The 21,536-nt window shown below is 40.8% G+C and overlaps 1 protein-coding gene across 1 annotated transcript in view; it reads right to left on the reverse strand.

Annotated features, from left to right (window-relative positions):
* The window catches only part of LOC100698910 (CXADR-like membrane protein), a 69,562-nt gene that overhangs the window by 22,263 nt on the left and 25,763 nt on the right, over positions 1-21,536 (reverse strand). The window contains exons 2-3 of the mRNA XM_005464685.4: positions 10,427-10,584; positions 9,318-9,516 (exon numbers count right to left, since the gene is read on the reverse strand). Of these exons, the coding sequence (XP_005464742.1) occupies positions 9,318-9,516; positions 10,427-10,584 (357 nt within the window). The remainder of the gene's footprint in view (positions 1-9,317; positions 9,517-10,426; positions 10,585-21,536) is intronic.

The raw sequence follows: 21,536 nt of genomic DNA on the forward strand, positions 1-21,536 counted from the left end.
ACACTATGTTGTTTTTTCCTTGGGATGAACCAGTTTTTGTCCGATTAAGGAGACTATCAACAGGTTAAGGAAACCATCACTTCATTATTGATTCTCAAAAATGACGTGCTGTACAGAACCAGTACTAAACATGAGCTGTGCCTACTAACTAAAGAAGCTAAGGGCACTCAATGAACACCTGGCAGCACAAATAACTGGGCTGCTTACAACCTTTTCTCACTTGGACTTGTTAATACAGAGCAGAACAAACCTGATCTTGAAGGAGTATGACAATTACCTGCCTCTCTACAACAAAGAAGCCCCTCTCAGGCTTCATACCCACCAAGCTAAGTAGACATGTGAGTCAAAACATGAGTACAGTTCAGAATGACACCGGAAATAACAACAGAAGACCAAAACACCAGCTCCTGATTGATGGAAGAGTAGACTAGAATTCTAAGACCAACCTGCGTACTGCCTAAAATCACCACAAGAAACACTTTAACTCACAGGTATAGGAGTGCTTGGCACTATACAAGGCTTAAAGTACACTAGTAATGTTCCTTAGGAACTCAGTGCACTGGAAGACAATACTGGAGACCAGAGATAGGCAGTAACGCGTAATCCAATTACTTTTTAATGTAAGGGATTACTATTGCAAAAAAGTAATTAGATTACTGTTACTTTCCCATAAGCACGCTGCGTTACTGCATTACTAAACCGTGATTTTGTTTGTGAGAGCATCTCATGACAATGACGTAAGAGAGTGCGACGTCCATGGTAGCAACAGACACGTGTGTACATCAACAATAGAAAACATGGAGCGCAGGATAGAGCAGCACCATGCAGCATTTAATGCTTGGAAACACCAACATTACTTTGAATTTGACTCTTTAAAAAGTGACTAACGAATTAGAGCACCAGCTTCCAGTTTGGATTCAGGAGACAGACACTATCTCTACTTTTAAGATTAGGCTTAAAACCTTCCTTTTTGCTAAAGCATATAGTTAGGGTTGGACCAGGTGACCCTGAATCCTCCCTTAGTTGTGCTGCAATAGATGTAGGCTCCTGGGGATTCCCATGATGCACTGGGTGTTTTCTCTTCACTCACTATGTGTTAATAGACCTCTCTGCACTGAATCATACTTGTTATTAATCTCTGGCTCTCTTCCACAGCATGTCTTTATCCTGTCTTCCTTCTGTCATCCCAACCGGTCGCGGCAGATGGCCCCGCCCCTCCCTGAGCCTGGTTCTGCCGCAGGTTTCTCCCTCTTAAAAGGGAGTTTTTCCTTCCCACTGTCACCAAAGTGCTTGCTCATAGGGGGTCATATGATTGTTGGGCTTTTCTCTGTATGTATTATTCTAGGTTCTACCTTACAATATAAAGCGCTTTAAGGCGACTGTTGTTGTGATTTGGCGCTGTATAATTAAAATGAATTGCATTGAATCCAATGCACAGAAGTGTATAGACCCATCTTTCCTCACCATAAGACCTATGGGGCTCCACTAGACACCGTGTGACACTTCTGTCACTCCCATCTCGAGCCTAGCAGCTGATTCTTTCTCATCTATTTGTCTAGTTATCACAAAAGAGTGAGGATGGAGTAGTGGAACCTACACCGATATTTCAAAATAGTCAGGTTGATTGAAGTCTTGTTGTCCTATGCAACATACACATCTCTGGACTGCTACCAGGCCTGCCACATAATCTTAATCATCAGGCAAAGGTGAAAAATTGTTTTTTCAATATCCTTGTCATTTCCCCGGCTGTTGTCTTCACTCCTCAAGTCCAATATCTTGTTTGTTGCTGGCTCTATGTACTGTAGGCATTTCAATTTCCATTTTTAATTTCAAACCTGTGGTTGTATTTCTACTTCTTTGCCCGGGCCAAGTTAGGGTTACCTAGAACCTTCTGTTGCTTCTTGGTCACCACATGGTCTCGGGGATCTGCTTTGTATCAGGGGAATTATGCGTGGCTTGCTGCCTCCCTCAAGTCCCCAACAATGTCTTTTGATTCAACATCTAGAGAGTTCCTGATTATATTAGGAATGGGTACCACCTCACCTCAAGATTCAGCCACACCTACTTCCAGTGATGGCCAATCCATCTGACTTTGGCAATGGCATGATTCCAGAAGACAGCAATTCCTCTCATGCTAGAAGATACTTGAGTCACATTGGCCGCACAATGCACATCTAGATATGAATGGGTTCTTCTCCTTCAGTGACTAATTCCAGCCAAGTGGCCTACCTACCTCTATACCACTTTTTGTTATGGCTGGCTGTAGTCCTTGGTAATCCAGATACCAGTGATTCCAACCTCTTCTGAGTTACTCTTAGGTGTGAGTCCTGATTTTTGAAGATGTAGTGATATCCACTCCATTCACGTATCTTTACTTCCTGATTTATGCAAGGAATGTTAGTCCATATCACATAGTTTCCAGTCAAATCCTAACATACAACCCACCAAAATGGATGAACAGCCCCTTTAGTTCCTGGTTTGGTTTGTTGGCCACTTTGATTCCTGGTTCCTTCTACCTTGGAATAGGCTAAACTGCTCTGCATTTACCTGGACATCCCTCTTCTTTAACAAAATTGTCTGCAGTATGTCAAACTCATCATAACACTGCAGTGTCCTTTTGATGGTCACGTGCCTTTATCCACACTCTCTGCCCTGCATGGAACTGGTCCCACCCAGTCTTTCACGAAAGTGCATTGATTCAGCTCCTCTATTTGGGAGGGGTGACTAGCTGTTGATTATTCATTGCCCTTCCCTTCCAGGGTTTTGGTACTTAACTCTTTTAAATTGGAATTATTTCCAGTTTTTCACCAGTCCAATGGTCCATTTCACAACCCCATTAGTCTGAGGTGTATACGGTGGAGAATAGATCCTCATCACTCATCAGAGTTTTAGTATGTGCTTTTGCTGATAGTACATCAACTCTACACAGAAAGGCCCCATTCAGGAAGTGGAATCGCACTCAGGACATTCTTGCCGTGAGCCAACAGTGCTAATCGCTGCACCACCGTGCTGCCCAGAAATCAGATAAGCAATGGAGATTATTCTAACGTCTATATTTTACTAAATGAATGATAGCCTGATTCTTATTTAGCACTTTTCTACTCTCATTGAGCGCTCAAATCACTTTATACAACATGCCTCACTCATTCACACTCTGAAAGATGCATCAGAAAGCAATTTAGGATTAGTATCTTGCCCACGGATATTTGGCACGGAGACTGTAGCAGTGGAGCAGACTGAACCACCAACCTTCTGATTAGTAGATGACCTGCTCCACCTCCTGAGCTACAGCCACCCTGTCTTTGTGCGCACAGACATGCTCCAGCTTCGATCTTGGCAGATTAGTGTCTGTGTGGCTGCAGGAATATGAAAGATAACAACGCATTATTACACATGATTCTGAATAAAAGAAATGGTACTAAGTGTTGTCATAGCTGAACAGAGAACCATTAATGATTTTGCTGATAGTGAATTATGCTTAGCTGCTTAATTCTGATCTGAATATAATAAATAAAAAAATATCATCTATGTAATGATTCTAATAAGAGGCCTCTCACTTAGATTTCATATGGAGTGGCTTGTTTTTGCAAAGATGACCTTGGAAGTTGTGTGTGCATGTGTTTATGTGGAAAGGATGGGAGGGGCAAGTGAGCGAGTGACACCAAGGAGCCACTAATCTAAAAGAACGTCTGACTTTTAAAATGTGTGATTTAATGAAAGTAATTATTTTATGTTGTGTGATTAGCAAGCACAGAGTTTTGAAGAGAAAAGGTGAAAGAAAGTGTATTTATTTAAATCAAAAAGGGATTCTGAAGAAATACATTTTCATATTAGAATGAGCTAATGATAGATCTAGTTAAAGTAAAATAGCATAAACTAAATGAAAGTATGTTCATATGTGAGTGAATGTTCATACATAATGGAATTTTCTCTGTTTAGATTATTAGAAATAAGGTATGTAATGTAATGAAATGATTTTAAAGTTTAAACTTTTGTTTAAATCATGTATGTGGAGCAGTCAGGTAGAACAAGAGAGGATGATAAGGATGACTGGACATCAGCTGATTGGATGTCACAGTGGGTGAGGCCAGATGTCATTTCAGAAGATGAGACATCCAGAAAGAGAGAGGGGGGGTGGGGGTGTTCAGGTATGAAAGTTGAAAAGAAATAGAGGGTTCTTTCCTTTCAGGTGCCAGAGGGATCAACTGCTGCCCAAACTGTAAACCTGCAAATTGGTTTTGGCTTTTCTCTGCTCATTTTTGACAAGTTAGATTATGGAATAAAGAGGATTTTCCAGTCAACACTGAACACGGGAATAAATGCAGGAATATTAATGGTAGCTCCTCTATTGATCATGGCAGTTGTTATTTCTGGGATGATTTTAGTGGCCTGGACAGGAGGCTCCAAGGAAATATAAATTTATTAATATAACTAGGATAACCTGTAAGAGCTATTTGCACCAATAAAGAATAATCCTCAGACTTTTTAACCTTTTGTGAAACAGTAAAGGTATATGTCCACCATTTAGACTTTGTTAAAGCAATTTAACAGGAGCAAAGCAAGAGCAAAATGAAATAATAAAAACATCACAAAACAATTGTCAAATACTTTAACTATGCTTATCTAACAACCTACTCCGAGCTAATGCTGATTTTGTTCACCCAACAGGAAAGCAGATGGGCATTTAGTGGAAGTATGATGCAAATCAAAATCCTTTTGAATGAACCATCAAACAGCAAAAATAAACAGATGAAAAGCCAGAAATTCAGAAATCAATTCACAGGTTGGACTCTATCTGCTGGAATCTTCTGAACTGCTCATCTCACAGAAGACAGAAGGGAAGAACCCAAAATCTCTTTTACATCTGCTCACCCTTTTTCCCGCATTTCCCTACTGGACGTCACATTTTGCATTTTGGACAGTCTAGCTGTTGACATTTAAACACCTTATCTGTCTCTTTCTCTCTATCTGACTTACATGATTTAAAACAAAGCTTAAACTTTTACACATTAAAATCACCTCATTACATTTTCTTTGTTATTTTTAACATAAAGAAATCATTTAAATTTAAACATTTAACCACATATGGATATAATTCACTTCCTGCACACACACACACACACACACACACACACACACACACACACAACTCAGACATTAAAGCAATCATGTTCACTACTTAAGCTATATTTCTCCTTTATATATTGATCAAACCTGTATTTTGATTTATCTTTGATTAACAATAAAAATGCTTTATAATTAGGAAATACAGAAAATCTCTCTTTTAGGACTCTGGGTGGGTATTAAAACCTTTTACTTTCTCTTAGCTGTGATGTAGAGGCAGCCAGAAGGGACCAGGTGTCACGACAAACTCCTCAGCAAAGGCCAGACCTCTCTCAGGTATTCCACCATGCTCTCTCCTGGCTTCTTCACTCAAACCAGGCTCTTTAAGGTCAAGGTCAAATTTGTTTATATAGCACATTTCCAGACTTTAACTTTTTGAATTCTGGGAAATCTTGGGTCTCACTTTGAGTTACCAGACCACTTTTTTGCCGCTGGTCCCAAAGACTGCAAAGCTGATTGAACTATCCCTGATGTAGCAAATCCACTTAGCCAAGAAAACGGACACAGGATATCAGTAATAGAGACGATAGACTTTATATGACAACATGAAATACTGAACAACAGAAGAGCACAAATTATAATGGCTTCCGGAAGCTCTTTTCTCTCTAGCAAGAGATGAGTACCTTCCCTCATTTTTTTTTTACTGCAAAGGATCCTGAAAATGCAGTCTTCTAATGAAAATTGACAGGATTCTTTTCACTCAGCATCCTGAGCTAACTGTATATTCTCTTGGTATCATGGTGATTTAGTTACTGTTTAAAAACAGTTTAGTCTGGTATCATATTCTGATATATTTGAGTTTTGTGGTTTGCGCTTATTATGATTTATTCTTGAGCTTACGTGTTTGTCTCACCTCTTGCCTGCCTGTGGAATCAAACGACTTTGTCTTATATCAGCCACTCTAGTGGCAGAAACTGTTTACGTTCACCTCCCCATTTGTCTTTGGTCTTCATGTTTATGTTTCCTGTTTTATTTTGATAGTCTTGTGTTTTATGTCCAATGTGTTTAGTTTTGTTTCCCCTGTGGCGTCATGTTCATTTGTATCAGCTGTGTTCCCCATGTGTCTCCTCTCTGTGTATTCAGTGTGAGAGTTTCCTGTTATTCCGTGTCAGGTCGTCTGTTATGTTCATGCCATGTTTCCAAGGTTTCTTGCTTCCAGGTATCCACGTATCCTCACCAGGTTTCATGTTCATGTTCAGGGTTTTTTCATGTTTAATTTTAGTTCACCCAGTTTAGGTTTATTGTTTAGTTTCGTCTAGGTTCGCCTTTCCCACTTGTTTTGAATGTTTCTTATTCAGCCATTAATAAATGGCTTGCTTTCAATTACAATGAAGTTTGTTTCCACACTTTGTTTGTGTCTGCTTTTGGGCCCTCTATTCTCCATTCCACACAGTCTGCCAGTGAAGACCCTGACAGTACAACCTGACCATGTTGGACCCAGCAGACATTTATTTCGATGACTGTTTTGAATTTAGTGTTCGCATTATCCAGCTCCACAACTTCTGGCTCTTCTCCACGAGAGAGTAAAAGGAGTCAGTTTGGGCTCAGTTAGCCCAGATTGCTATGACCAACCCAGGTTTTATGGACTGCCTGCCTGTGGATTCAAAGGACTTTGTCTTGGCCATGTTTGGAGAAGCCCCACATTCACTGCCACAGCAGCAGCAACCCAGTGACTCTCCCCAGCCTCCTCACTCCCCTGTGCTTCGTCACCACCGCCATCAGCATTCTGCTCCAGGAGGAGGGGACCTCGGCGTCACAAGGAATTCATTGAGCCAGAGCACCAGGATCTCACGCCGGTGCAAGGGTTTTATTGCTTGCTGGAAATTAATATAATGCCTCCACCCAGTTCATCTGGCTCATCAGCAGCCAGCATGTCTGCCTTCAAGATACACCACAGCACTTCAGAGAGACATGTTGCCTCGGTCCCGCAGACTCCCTCTTCTCAGAGGTCCACGTCTCAGCTTCAAACAGTTATTCCACCTGAATCTATGTCTCCTGTAAGTAGCACTGCCACCCTTTCAAACCCTAGTCTGCCAGCATAAAGACTCTAAATTCTTTCCGTGTCAGTAGCAGGGGTTAAGACTGTGAACTCTTTTATCTGAGGCAAATTCAAGATGCGTTAGCAGTGGAGTTTCAGAGCTGCCTAATGAACTTTCTAGTTTAGTTACTATTAAACCATGTAGTGAATCTGAGGCAGCAAGCAATAAGTCAGTGTGTCATTTTTCTACAGCTGTGTTGGACTTTGTAAAGACTTATTCGGCACCTCAGCATGTTCCTGTCCCCAGGGCGACTGCGGTCCAGCCTTCTTCTACACCTGCTCTAGTTCCCCGGGTAAAGGTGGCTAGGGCCCAGTCATTCCCTGTTCCTGCTCCAAGGGTAGCAGTGAACTATGTTTTGGATGGCTATGCTCTTGTTTTTGTTTTCTTGTTGGTCCGTCTTATACCACCCAATTCCCTGGTGGGAATGTAAGTGGCTGTGGTTCATTTTCCTCATTGTGCACAAAAGTGAGAGGTCTAGAGTTCAGGGTAGCTTTGACTTCTGTTAGTACAGTGCACATTTCTTCAAAGCTGAGTGAAGCTCTTCCTAGTACGTTCTTGAGACAGGTTTTCACCAACTGGACAAGATGATCCCTATATTCACCCCACCAGGCTGTTTGCTCTGCAATGAACTTCCAGATGATGCCCCTTTTTGAGAAAAACTTCAATAACTGCAGGACTTTAATGGTCTTTTATAGCCCTTTTAAGTTTTGGTCTGCTCTCTTAAATTTTCTAGCATTGTCAAAATAGATAACACCTCTCAGAGCAACAAATCTCTTCAATGCCACCAAAAATGTCTTAGTTGACTGATTCCAGACCTGCTCTAAATTGAATGCTTGGGTTGCAGGATGGGTAAATAGGGCAATGTTAGATTTTTTCACAGAACCAGGATTTCCATAGACAGCGCTGCACGAGGAAGATACAGCGGATCCTCTGTGATCCCAACCAATTTTCGGATCAGCAAAAAAAAGAAAAAAAGACAAAACTTTAACATTTACTTATTAACTTATTTAAGTATTTTTTGCCTATTAAAAACATTTAACTCAAGACTCATTCCACGCAATTATATAAAAACAAATTAAGGTGCAGTATAGGGCAGTACAGGGCTTTGTATTTACCACTCCGCTGTGATATAATGAGCGGTCAAGGTCAAGTAGCTTTTCGTTGACCTGGAGCTCCACCCATTTGTAGTTGGGCAACAGAAGATGCCTGGGACAGTTCAGCCATAACTTTAAACTTCTCCTGCTCATACATGCCTGGGTACGATCTTGTCACTGAAGTGGACGCGCAACGGGATATCATAGCGTGGCTCAAGCACGTTCATCATAGTTTAAACCCCTTGTTTTGCACAAGGGAATACGGCCTCCCGTCTGCAGCTAAACACCCCAGTAGCTTTTGTAATAGCTTTAGCCCGATCGGATTCGGGAGCAAAAGGCTGCTTAAATGCCGCAAACTCCTCTGCTCCTCCACTTGGACCGCTAGCGCTGGCCATAACTATCGCTTGACAGACTGACCACGCGCACCATACACATACTTTTTTTCCTTCTTTTTCAAATCTTCGGATCACGTGCGTCCCGAACCGTCGAGTGGGATCGGTTCGGATTACGGATCAACCGTGATCCGTTGCACCACTACTGTCCGTCCAGGCAGTTTAGGAGCATCCAGACCCACACTACCAGACAGAGGGATAGATTCTACCCACAAGCCATCAGGCTTTGGAACTGCTGACATTCTGCACACACCATTACACACTCACTATAACTACTAGACTCTACACACTGTCAATTTAACCACTTTAAATCCTCACTGCACAAGATTTTTGCAAAAAATGTAAATACCAAACAACTGTCTTAAATTTTCTTAATTTTTAATGCTGAAGTATTTTGTTATTTTGTTATTATCATTATTATTATTGTTGTTGTTATTTTCTTATTTAATATAACTGCACACTTTAATATGTTCATGTAAAGCTGAGGAGCATGAGCCAAAGAATTTTATTGCGGTTAAATGTGGCTACACTGTTTATCTGTATATGACAATAAAACTATTGTAGAATGACTGCTCTAATTCATAGGTTATGGATTTCATGGCACTTTATGTATCTTCTACCTATATATCTTTAGTTTCTGTGAACCATAAGTGGTGTCTTCTACTTACCTAGCACTGTGAGACTGATGGTACTCCAGTGGTACCGTGGCCCAGTCTTGACTTTGCAGCTGTACTCTCCTGAGTCTGTCAGTGACAAGTCACTGATGAGCAGAGATGCGTCGCCTTTTAAGTACTCTCCAGCAAAAGCTACACGACCACGTTCTCCTTCATCGGGGTCAAAAACTCTTCCAGAAAAGTAGGTAATCACCTGGTAGGAGGAAGTGAAACAGGTGGGTAGTAATGGTAGTGGTTTTGTAACATGTCATGCAAGATAATGCATACATAGAGGAACAACAATGCCCAGTTTATCTACAACAATGAGCAAATATATCAAAGAGAGAGTCAAACTACATGTGCTTAAGAATGTTAATATATATGTTATTAATTATTTGAAAAAGTAATTATTTAAAAATGGAAGGATGCTGATAAAACATTGCTTCGTTGAGCCTTTGCATGCTACCAATGTCAAGGACCCAATGTTGCCATTTCTTTGCTTGTTTGTTTGATTGCCTGGAGTGGGATTACACAAAAACTACCATACTGAATTTCATGAAATGTAGTAGACAGGTAGACCATGAGGAGAGGGAGAAATCCTTTTAAATGGTGGGGAGGATGAGGAAGGTTCTGGAAAAATATCAGGTTTTAAGGTGTTTGATTGCAGAATTTGCATCATAGAACAGCGAGTTGTTGGCTATGAACAGATCTTTGAAATGCTCTTTATTTTCTGTCTGTGCATTTAACAAGGCGATGCAAAATACATTAATTGCAACAGCTTTGGATAAATGCTGTTTTCCATTTGCAAAAGGTACACACTCTTTTGTAGTTATTTTATGTACTACAAAATCGATAAAATAGTTTTATATAGAAAAACTACTATAACTACAATTTAACTCACACAAGCTTTGTGTGAAACTTTTCATGATGCCTAGAAAACCTGTGCAACTGAAAAAATTCAAAGTAACTTAAATATTAAAATAATAATTAAATAAATATTAATAAAAATAATGTTTTACTAAAATAATAGTTTAAAAATGACTATGGAAGAGAACAGGTAACAGTAGGTTCGTTGTTGTCTATCCAAAATGGGCAGTGAACCTCATGCATAGAGAGACACATACCACTCTCTGCCTGTTAGTTGGCTTGAGGAGCAGCCACTCAATGTCCAGAGTGGGATGATCACCAACCCAGAAGTGATGGTGGCAGGGCAGTGTGGCATTGTCTCCAACAACCCTCTTCATCTCTGTCTGGGCACATGTCATTAGCACACCCAGCAGAACTGTAGAGATACAGGCTTCTTCAAGATCATTGTTCACTGCATCAGATATCAACATAAATATAATAAATAATAAACATTCATGAATCCTAAACAGAAATGTGATTTAAAGATATAGACATTTAAGATAAGATAAGATAAGATAAGATAAGATAAGATAAGATAAGATAAGATAAAACTTTATTAATCCCTCGGGTGGGTTCCTCTGGGAAATTCGGTTTCCAAAAGCACAGCACCGGCAGAAGTTACAGAGCGTGAGCAGAATATTATATATACACACATATATAAATACAGAGACATATATAAATAAAATATACGAAGGGGATAAATAGGAATAAAAATACAAGTGAATTGCACATTTCAAGTATTTAAAAGTGTAACAATTTAGCCAGCTTGCATACTTTTTGTTCTTAGTCCTTATTGTAAAATCTGAATATGAACAGGAGTGTCTATTCAAAGAAAATAAATGCTTTAGCAGTGTAGTTTTTGACTTGTAGTAGATAAGTATTTTAAAAGTCATGTCATTCAGAAACTGGTCAAGTTATAATGATTTGTTCAAAACTTATAATTGGCTAGTCAAAGCCTTGGTTTTAATGTGAGATTTTAACTGAGATCTGAATAACTATTCAGGCAGGTTCATAAACTCCACAAATATGGCCTCTATCAGCAGCTGCTTTGTTCACAAGTTATTCACCAACATTTGCTGACATTTGCCAGCATCTGCCACTTTTACCCATAAAAACCAGAACAAAACCAATAATCCTATTGCTCCAAACAGCCCCACACAAGTCTGAACCAGAGGCCTGCCAATACCATCCGAGAACTCCCCCAAAACTCCAAAAATACCTGGATCTGAGGCAAGTACCTTCACACAATTCACACATTATTTTCCCTTGATTAGAGTGGAGCATGTCAATATATTTTGACATTGGACAAACCAATCAGAAAATGAACTCAAGATATTGTCCAGTAAGACTTGATTTTATATATGATCGCATTTTGAAAAATTTGTGTTGACCCATCCAAACAGAAACAATAGCAGGGTGGGATTTGTCTTTGAATAATTAAGTTTTTGCCCGAATACCTGTGCTTGTGATTGAACACAGTTTTCTTTGTTTCTTTGCCTTAATTTTAAAACTTTTTGGGCAAACAATAAATGATGCAAACAACGATACCAGAAACCAAAATTACAAGTTTAAAAGACTATATTTTACAGGTGGGTTGTGCACTCTTCACAGCAAACTACAAAATGCTGCATCCTGCAGTTGTCTGCAGGTCAAGCTAATTCCTACCGTTTCTACATGGACATCACATTCTTGTGAAGATGGACAATACCACCACGGTGGCTTACATCAATCGTCAGGTGGGGCTGCGTTCACGCCACTTGCACACACTGGCACGCAGACTGACATCTCCTCCCTCTGAGAGCGACACACGTCCCAAGCTCTTAGAATCAGGGAGCGGACCCATGGTCAATTAATCAATCAATCAAGGCTTTATTTGCCACATGCAGGTTGCCCTGCAGTGAAATGGGACCCCCCCCCCCCGACCTTACACACACAACACAGACATTACATGGGGATACAAGTCGGAGATCGGTAGCGTAACAGAAAAAACACTGAAATGTGCACTACAATGGGAAAGTACAAGAGGAAAAAAAGAGACCTCTACTCATGCTGGGCTCCCATGGGAGGACAGCATGAGAACAGGAAACAAAAAAACTCCTCTGCACAAAAAAAGCACATAAATGTCCTCAGCACAACATTATGGAACACGTGACAAGCCACGGGGTTGGGTAGGGGGTGAGGAGTAATGCGAAGCGAACACAGCAGCCGCCCTGCCCAACGCTACCATTCCAGCGCAGGTTCAGACCCGCCGTGTTCCCCAGCAGGAGACAAGCATCAAAGGCGTTTGGAAAGGGAGGGGGGATGAGTGTGTGCATATCAGTGTATATGTATGTGTGTGTGTGTCCAGAGTTCAGCTGAGACAGTGTCCTTTGCCCTGCCAGGCTAAGTAAACAGTCTTCCAGCCAACCCAGGTGGCCTTGCATGGGATGGGAGGAACAGTCTAAACACAGTCGTTATCAGGGAGTTTTTGTTCGGCTCCAGCCTTGAGCCCACAGCTGGCGCTGAAGGGATAGCCGAGTTATGATGGTGGTTTTTCTTTTATGCAAACAACTCATGAGAATTTCAAAGTTGTTCTCTAACACTCCGACACCGACACTGGTCTCTCAATATCCCGTTGGAGAGCCGCGAGCTTCTCCATGATGTTATCAAACTTGCGCTCCGTGGTCTTGTCATTCTTGTGCTCAAAGAGCCGATTCTGAGACCTCACGACCGCAGTGAGCTGCTCCAAGATGTGATCCAACTTTCGCTCAAAGGTGTTATCCTGAGTGAACTTCTCCTTGATGTAATCCAATGTACGCTCAGAGGTCTTATTCTGAGTATTCACGGCAGCCGTGAGCTTCTCCAAGATCTTAACCATGCTGCACTCAGTGAGCCCATTCTGAGAAGTCGCGCCTTGTCCCATCGTTTCAATCCCAGCAGGCAGCCTTGGTGGGGTTTGAACAGCCGGTTCCACTTTCTTAATTCTCCGATAAGCCAGGGCCAAGCCAGCTCCGATCAGCAAGAACCCTGTTATCATGGTTTCGAATAGGTAGATATCTTCAGCGTCCTCGATCGACAGTCCTGCCAGGCACACGACCCTCCAGTTAGGCCACCCGTCCATCGTGTATCCGGCAGGGAAAGTACCTCCAGGGCACTCTGGCTCTCCCGAGCCGGGGCTTCTCATTGAGAAGAGCGTGTCAATTGCATTCAGAGACCAGTTGATCAAATCCATAATTCTCTTTTAGGTCTGGCATCGTCCTGGGTCTTTTTGAGATGGGTGCCAGTTCAGAACATCTGTGCAGTAGCGAACTAGTCTCCACCTCGTACGTGTTTTTACAGGCTGGACATCTCCGCTTCAAGCGTAGCCCAAGTAGTACGTGGCACTTGGATAGGTGAGCACTGGCTATTTCTGTGACTGCTTGAGATAAACTTGTCTGGCAATATGGGAGTCTCAATTTCCCATAGTGAGACATTGAAAGGAATGCTAGGAAAGAGAACTTTAGGTTACTTGCGTAACCCCGGTTTTCAGAGTAGCATGAGTGAGATGTCTCACCAGACAGCCATTCTTGCTGGGGTGAAGCAAAAAAGAGGTGCTTATCTTCAATAAGGACTATGTAATAGTGCAAGCAATTTAAGGGTGAGTGGCTCTGCCCGACGTGGTCATTGCAACCACCAGCCAATCCAGTCTTTAAGTGATGACGTATGAACCCTGCTTCCAGGCCCAAAGTACTCTGCGTTTAATAAGGCTGTTGTGGATTTAACTTGTTTTAATGCTTTGTATCTTGTTCTATTTAATCTGAACAAGCCCCTATAAACAGTCAGTGATCACTGTCGGCCTCTCTCGGTTTTTATTACCACTAATCATTTTAAAGCTCAGTTTTAATACCCTTCCGATGTAACTACAGCCCAGCCCATGCAGCAGTATATCAATGACTAACCTCGTATTGTGGATGGATTATCTCAGTTGTTCTCCTGACTGAAGTTTGGTCCATTTACAGCATCCTGCCATGCGATTGCATTTGTCCCTAACCATCGGGAACCCTCACGTTAACTTTTATTGAGGGGAAAAAAGTTAGCGTTCATCCTCCAGCTTCACTGCTTATATTATGCTAACATAGCTGTGTAGCTTGTGATCACGTAGCACATCAATATATACCAGCTAGCCAAACTTACATAAGCCTACAAACATCACTGCTGTTTAGTTTTCTGTCTCCATTTATGTCGGAATGGATAGCAGAGCTGTACGTCTTAATTTGTTTCGGAAATCCCTCAGTCAGAGCATGCTATTTTATATTTAGATGGAAGCTAGCAAGCTACCTTGGCTGAATGGCTGAATGACCTCCTCAACGGGGGTGTCCAAATTCATGGGCTGCATCCTTCTGAGGCCGCATTTATAGGCCGATTACGTCACAGCGATGCGACGAAGGCTGTCCAAATTCGTAGACTCCTCCGAATGCAGCAGACAAATGCGTCCTCCTTCTCCCCGAATTTGAAGGATGGGCCGGGTGTATTCTTCGTTGCCCACCATATCCCAGAATTCAGAGCACAGCCCAGCCAATTCCAGTTTCCAGCAATGGCGGCCGCTACTAAGTTTTAATATTACTCTTTTTACTCTTTCTAGGTCACAAAATAACTTTTTAACATATTTTCAGGTGAGAATGTAGCTGTGTAAACTTCAAATATCTGCTCGGTTTATCAAGACATCACATATTTGCAAAAGTGCTCCGACGTTTTCGGAGTCGTCTGTTATCCACCAGCTCGATAGCTAGCCGGGAGCTCGAGGGTCACTAGAGCCGTCGAGAACGGCAAACTCCCGGCGGATCATTTTCAGATCACCGTGGTCTTTTGCTACTCAGGTTAAACGTGATTTTTAAGTCACTTAGATAACCTAAAAATGTTATTGTTTGGCTTTTTTCAGCCGCTCGCTTCCTGTCTACCCGACCTTCTGAGGACCCGGCCCACGTAGACCGCAAAGGACGGGTCCTCAGGAGGATGCAGCCTATGAATTTGGACACCCCTAACATGTCTTGAAGTTCTCCAGAGGTGTGGTAATGAACTTATCATGTGATTCAGGTGTGCTGACCCAGGGTGAGGTCTAAAACCTGCAGGACACCGGCCCTCGAGGCCTGGAGTTGGACACCCCTGGTATAAAGCCTGTCAGAGAAGGTCTTCATTTTCAGATGTTTGTGTTTCTTACTGCTGTGATGACAAAGCAGCCTTTTATGCCCCATTCTTTTACACAGCTTCAACATTAGAAACAGGTTGGGAGGGTAGCATATAATAACAAATGTTCCCTTTGTGCAAGTCTCAGGCTATTTCCCCTGATTAAAATGTTTCCACGAAACAAACTGGCCTAAATAAGCCTAATGTAAGGCGATATCATTTCACATTTAGACAATATATCTTATTTAGATGATATATGGTACATAGTACTGCATATCATATATCATATACAACACTGGAAACGCAGGGAACACTGGGGGCTTTTTGCCCTTCCTCTTGTTTTGAAAGGACTTGTGTCCTAAATGCCAAACTTCACCACAAACAACCCCAAAGTATGTAGCTGCAGTTTGGCTCTTAGTCCATATTAACACCAAGGGTGAAAAGGCAAGAACAGACATACAGCTGGTGAGGAAAAAATCAGCATTAACAAATCTAAATGTTCAGCTTGTCCGTGATGTACATTTCTGACACGGGGTGTTTAAAACGAGAGCAAAACTAAACGTTAGTTGGGGTTTTGTAATGTACCAGAATTAAAAGGCACTGCGATTTAAAAGTACACAAAGTAAAAATGCTGTCATGCGTCATGGAAGTAATGGGAAAAAAGCCATTCTATGTGACAAAAAAGCCTCTGCACTAAATGAATAGGAACAACACCTGCAAATGAAGAAGTCTTTATTAATGCTATAGCTGCATATGGAATGAAAACTAAACTGTGGATATTTACTGATACCACCAGTGTCAACTTTACACAGCATGTGATTTCTGCCAGAATGTAAATAAACCACTCACCATCTTAATCAAGCACTTGAAATATGACACAGAAAATGAACATTTAATGTTTAACAACTTGTTTATAATCTTTACGTGACTGTATTAATATTATTAATATTTAGTGTCATCTTCTCTGCTGAAGCCTTTGCAAGTTACTCCAAACATGACAAGCCTCTCATTTTTCCCTAAGCACCTTGTGACCAGTATTAAAACCCGATTCTTTGATCCCCATGATAGAACAGAGAAAACCCGACTCATAGTCGTCAAAACATTTTATATGTCTTTTTATTCAATCATCTTCCGGAAGAGAGAGACCCCTGCACCGCCCAAACGCCAGTTGCAGGATCTCTAACATTTGAAGCTCAACATGTGTCTTATATGGTGTTATTTCTGTACTTCAGACGTCACATACAACACACAGAGTTTCATTACCAACATTTCTTATATGGTACAAGTTCCTCTTTTCTTCTGGCTTCCTGTATTTATTAATATGCTGTACAGCTCTACACTTCCTGTTTTTCAGTCTGGCTGAACACTTGCTGTATGAGTCAAAAGTGGCCTTGCTTTACGAACCTTCATTAAAGTACAATATCATAATAATAATAATAATAAACAATATAATAAGAAAATAAGCACTAAGGATATATTAATTACATGACAGTTCTCCCCCTTTTCGTCTTTTTTAAAAGACGACATAAACACTAATTTATCCCCAGTAAGTTTTAGTTTCATGTTAAAAAGCTAAAACATAACAAAGAGATTATGCTAAACAAAACTAAACCTTTCAATTGCCCAACCCTATCTGTCCCCTCAACGGGTTGTATGTTTTCAATGTTTCCTTATTATCTTGTCATAATTACTTCTATCCACAACAAATAAATCAGACAAATAAATCAAGCTGTGAGACCCTTTTTCACCCAGTTTAATTTTGTTTCAATCCCAGTTTAAAATCACTCCTGACACACTGTAAAATCCAAAAAGATATAATTACCCTTTCTAGTAAAAGGTCCTACATTATTTTGTCAACCTTTGGAAACATCCTCTATAGATTTGACCCGTTTCATCTTTAAAACTTAGGCCTGGTGTTTTCGCCCCCTTTAACGGGTAGGGCATATCCGGCCTGAACACTGTGTTTGGGCAATCTACATGGCCTAGAAATCCTTCAACTATTCCTAAAATCCCTCTCATTACTTTTATGCTCCCATTATAACCTGTGTCTAACGAGCTTTTATCTTCTTTGCAATCTAAACAACTAGGTGCCTTTGTGCTCTGTTCTTCTTTTTGGGTCCCCCTTTTCTGGTTGGTTCCGTTCGGTCTGGGGCTTCCAGGATTCTCGCCACCCCTGTGATCGCTGTGGTCCTGAAATCTTCTCCTGTAAAGGATAGAAAACAAAACGCCTCTCTCTGCTACACCTCACTAATCTACTGTGTTCATCTATTGTTCCCTTAATTATTCAAAGTTGGTTGAAAATATCATGTTCTGGGCTCTATCCTTTATATTAACTTTACTTAATCTTTACTTAATCTTAATTTACTTAATCTCAATGCTCTTTATGTGTGTGAGCAACACTTTTAATTTTATTAAACACACCCAAGGTAAGATATACACCCTCCCCATATCAGCATAAAAACAAACAGAGACGTTCCTCTTTCTGTCACCTTCTTCCATACATGGCAATTAAATTCATTCTTCGAATAGTCCCTGGGGACTTTACACTTTCTTGACTCTTCTTCTGTCATCTGTTATTAAGCAAACTAAAATTCAGTTAGAAACTAAATGAATTTAAATGCTAAATGTACTTAAATTATCAGACACCCAACAAGTCATAAAATGATCCTAAAACCCATTATTTCAAATTAAACCTAAAACTGTCACGGTTCTGGGTCCGTTGGACCCAGTATTTTGAGTTTATTATGTTTTGGTTTACTTTTGCATCATGGTCAAAGGAGTTTGCAAAGAAAAGCGTCTGGACTTCTTTAAGTTGCTTGAAGACGTTTCACCTCTCATCCGAGAAGCTTCTTCAGTTCTAAGGTCAAATGGCCGAGAGTCCCAGATTTAAACCCAGTGGGTGTATCCCCCCAAAAAGGGACAAAGGACCCCCTGGTGATCCTCTAATCACATGAGCCAAGGTGTGAAAGCGGGTGTGGGACCTAATCAGCCAGGGTTTCGGGTGAGCTCATTGTGAAACCTGGCCCCACCCTGTCATGTGAATTCCTGAGGTCAGATGGCCCAGGATGTGAGTGGGCATTAAGGCGTCTGGGGAGGGAACTCAAAACTGGATTATAGATGGCAGACAGTTGGTGTCGTAAATCTGGGACTCTTGGCCATTTGACCTTAGAACTGAAGAAGCTTCTCGGATGAGAGGTGAAACGTCTTCAAGCAACTTAAAGAAGTCCAGACGCTTTTCTTTGCAAACTCCTTTGACTACGATGACCTGGATGACTGAGAACCTTCACAGACATTTTGCATCATGGATTATTCTTTGTTTCTCTGGTACTTTGTGTTTCAGTTATCTTGGTGTTTTGGATTGTTTTCTCATTCTCTTGTTGTGATGATGATGATGATTAGAGTTTCATGTTTCTGTTATCCATGTTTTAGGAATTGTGGTTTCACTTATAGTTCAGTTCCATGTGTCATTTTCTGTCTGTCTCTCTGTGTTGAGTCCGTGTCTCTGAGTTGTGATTCATGTTTCCTGTTTTATTGTGAAAGTCTTTGTCTTATGTTAGTGTGTGCAGCTTTGTTCCCCCTGTCTCATTAGCCCTGATCTCTCCCAGCTGTGTCTCCCTCCTGTTGCCCGTTCCCTCATTACTACCCTGTGTATATAAGCCCTGTGTTTTCCCGTGCTCGTTGTTGCGTCGTACCATCAGATCATGCCTGTGTGTTCCCGGTTCTCAGTGTTCGTGTTCTGTTCATGTTTTGTGCTTTGCCAGTGATAAAGCTGTGGTTTTCTGTTGAAGTTTGGCTTCACGAGTCCTGCGTTTGGATCCTCACCTCCGCCTGCCGCACACAGAGCCCTGACAAAAACTCCCCCTTTTGACACCTCTTATGTGTCACAAACTGAAAATGTTTCACCAGAGCTTAGGAAATCAAAAGAAAAAAGGTTAGTCACATTATTTCTCAAAACACCTCAGCGATCCTCCTCTCAGGTATATCTGCTCCGGGCCTGCAAACCTGTCTTTAAGGGATGAAATCAATTTAATCATCATGTCAAATCTTTTCGAACTCCTGGCTCCATCCAGAGCCTGCATCCTTGGAACTTCATAGAAACAAAACCTGTGTGTTAACCTGAACTTCACATTTCACACTCAGTTTCCCCACTTATGATCCAATCTGTGTTATAAGAAAGAAAACTTAGAACAGAACAGTTATCAGTCATGTGTTTCTTCAGTTAATGGTAACATGAGTTATATCAAAAAATTTTCCCCTTTAGCATTTAGCATTCTCCCAACAATATAATGTAATACCATACTCTAACCCCAGTCAATAAAACAGAAATTTTTTCAAAGCAAACATCAGCAACCCAAAATCAGCATCCCCAAAATTAAGTCTTCCGCTCCTCCTGCTCATGGCAAAAGCAAAACAAAGCAAAGCAAAGCATCCCCTTTCTCTTGCCAGTGTGGTGAATTATTTGTCAACATTTATTCATCCTACTCTTGGTCCAGTCACACACATTCACTCACATGCATTGACACGAGATATTGCTGATAGTGGAGACTCCCGCGCAAATAATCAGATTCTCCACCCTCAGCAACATGAGCTCATTCATTTGTTTTATTTTGTTTTGTTTTTTGTTTTTTAGGAAAAGAGTTCTTTATGCTCTTGGACTGGATCGAGTCAGTACAATCCTTTTAGACAGGGACTTACAACCTGATCAGGTTCCCACAGGTAGCCTTTTCCTCAGCCCATGGTAATCTGGAAAAGGTCACCTTATATCTGTTCTCCCGGAAAAATTTTTACAGCGCTGTTAATTCACTCTTGCAGGCCTGCTTAGAACAAAAATGAGAAAAAAGAGAGCTGATTATTAGCTCATTAAAGCACAAAACAAAATCACCTGCCAGGTTTTCTCTAAGCGCACTGTTACAAAAATAATGGGCCCCTCTAATACATATCCATGTTTAATAAAAATCCTTCTATTCAAATGAGAAAACAACCCAAACCTAACTGACAGAATCAACCCATCACTACAACAACAACCCCAAAAATCTTAAACACAGAACAGTTTGCCACAAGTTCTTCAGCATCCTGAGACTCTCAGGTCAACTGACATACTTTCACCTGCTCAATACACAGAAAATCTTGTCAAACGCCACACCATCACAGTGTCTCTTCAAGTGCAAGCTTCACTCCTACAGTCAGACAGGAAACCCAAGTTCCTCTTTTTCTTTTCTTGTCCCCAGTCATTCAACTAATTTGCGTACTGAGTCATCTCTCAAGAAGTTGCCGTGACAAGAGAAATACATGTTTAAACATTACCACCTTATTCAATTATTTTATTTCTTTCTACAGTAATCACTTGTTTTGATCAATCTGTACAAGAGTACTTCTAATTCACTATTCTAAAAACTACTACACACTAGTGCTGGGCGATATGGAAAAAATATTTATCACGATATGAATTATTTTATATCACGATAACGATATATATCACGATATACCACTTGACCTGTGGTCATCTGGAAAGTATGCAGTCTTTAAACAGCGAGTGGAGAGGGTGCAGTCTTTGTTTTGAGTTACTGTAAAGCATGTCGCAAATCTGGGTGCACGTAAAGCAGCACCATGTTGCGAAACCACAAGACAGAGTTTCTTTGCAAAAAATATCATTTTTTTATACTTTATTTTCTCTTGCATAAAGTTTAGAGTATGTATAGTGAGAAGACAACACTAATATATTTGCACAGGCTATTTAACCCTCTAAGACCTACCATAGAACCAAGTCCGCCAGAGCTTATCTTTACATTTATTTATTTTGAGTGTCTTCATAGTTTTATTTTTGAGATACACAAATTTTTATAAACTACAGGAAAAATGAAAATAAATAAATGCAAATTTGCAAAAACACAGCATGTGCATCAAAATAAACTATTTACAACAGTTCAATTTGACTTCTAAGCATCCCAGAAACGATACAGAAGAGCATAAAGTCAAACATGACTTTTAAAAATACCAACATAGACTTTGAAGCTTAAAAAACTACATTTTCCGCGAAAATGACGTCACTTCCGGTTTCGGACAGGTAATGGCGGACATAAGATAGTGACTTATATTCCAACGTAGGAAGTGTTATGAACAGCTGATCGGATCGGCAAAGCCTGTTTCTGGAATATTGTGTTTTTGTTGCTGCAAGTCTGGAATATT

This window comes from Oreochromis niloticus, linkage group LG10 (assembly GCF_001858045.2).
Source record: "Oreochromis niloticus isolate F11D_XX linkage group LG10, O_niloticus_UMD_NMBU, whole genome shotgun sequence".
Classification (NCBI taxonomy): domain Eukaryota; kingdom Metazoa; phylum Chordata; class Actinopteri; order Cichliformes; family Cichlidae; genus Oreochromis; species Oreochromis niloticus.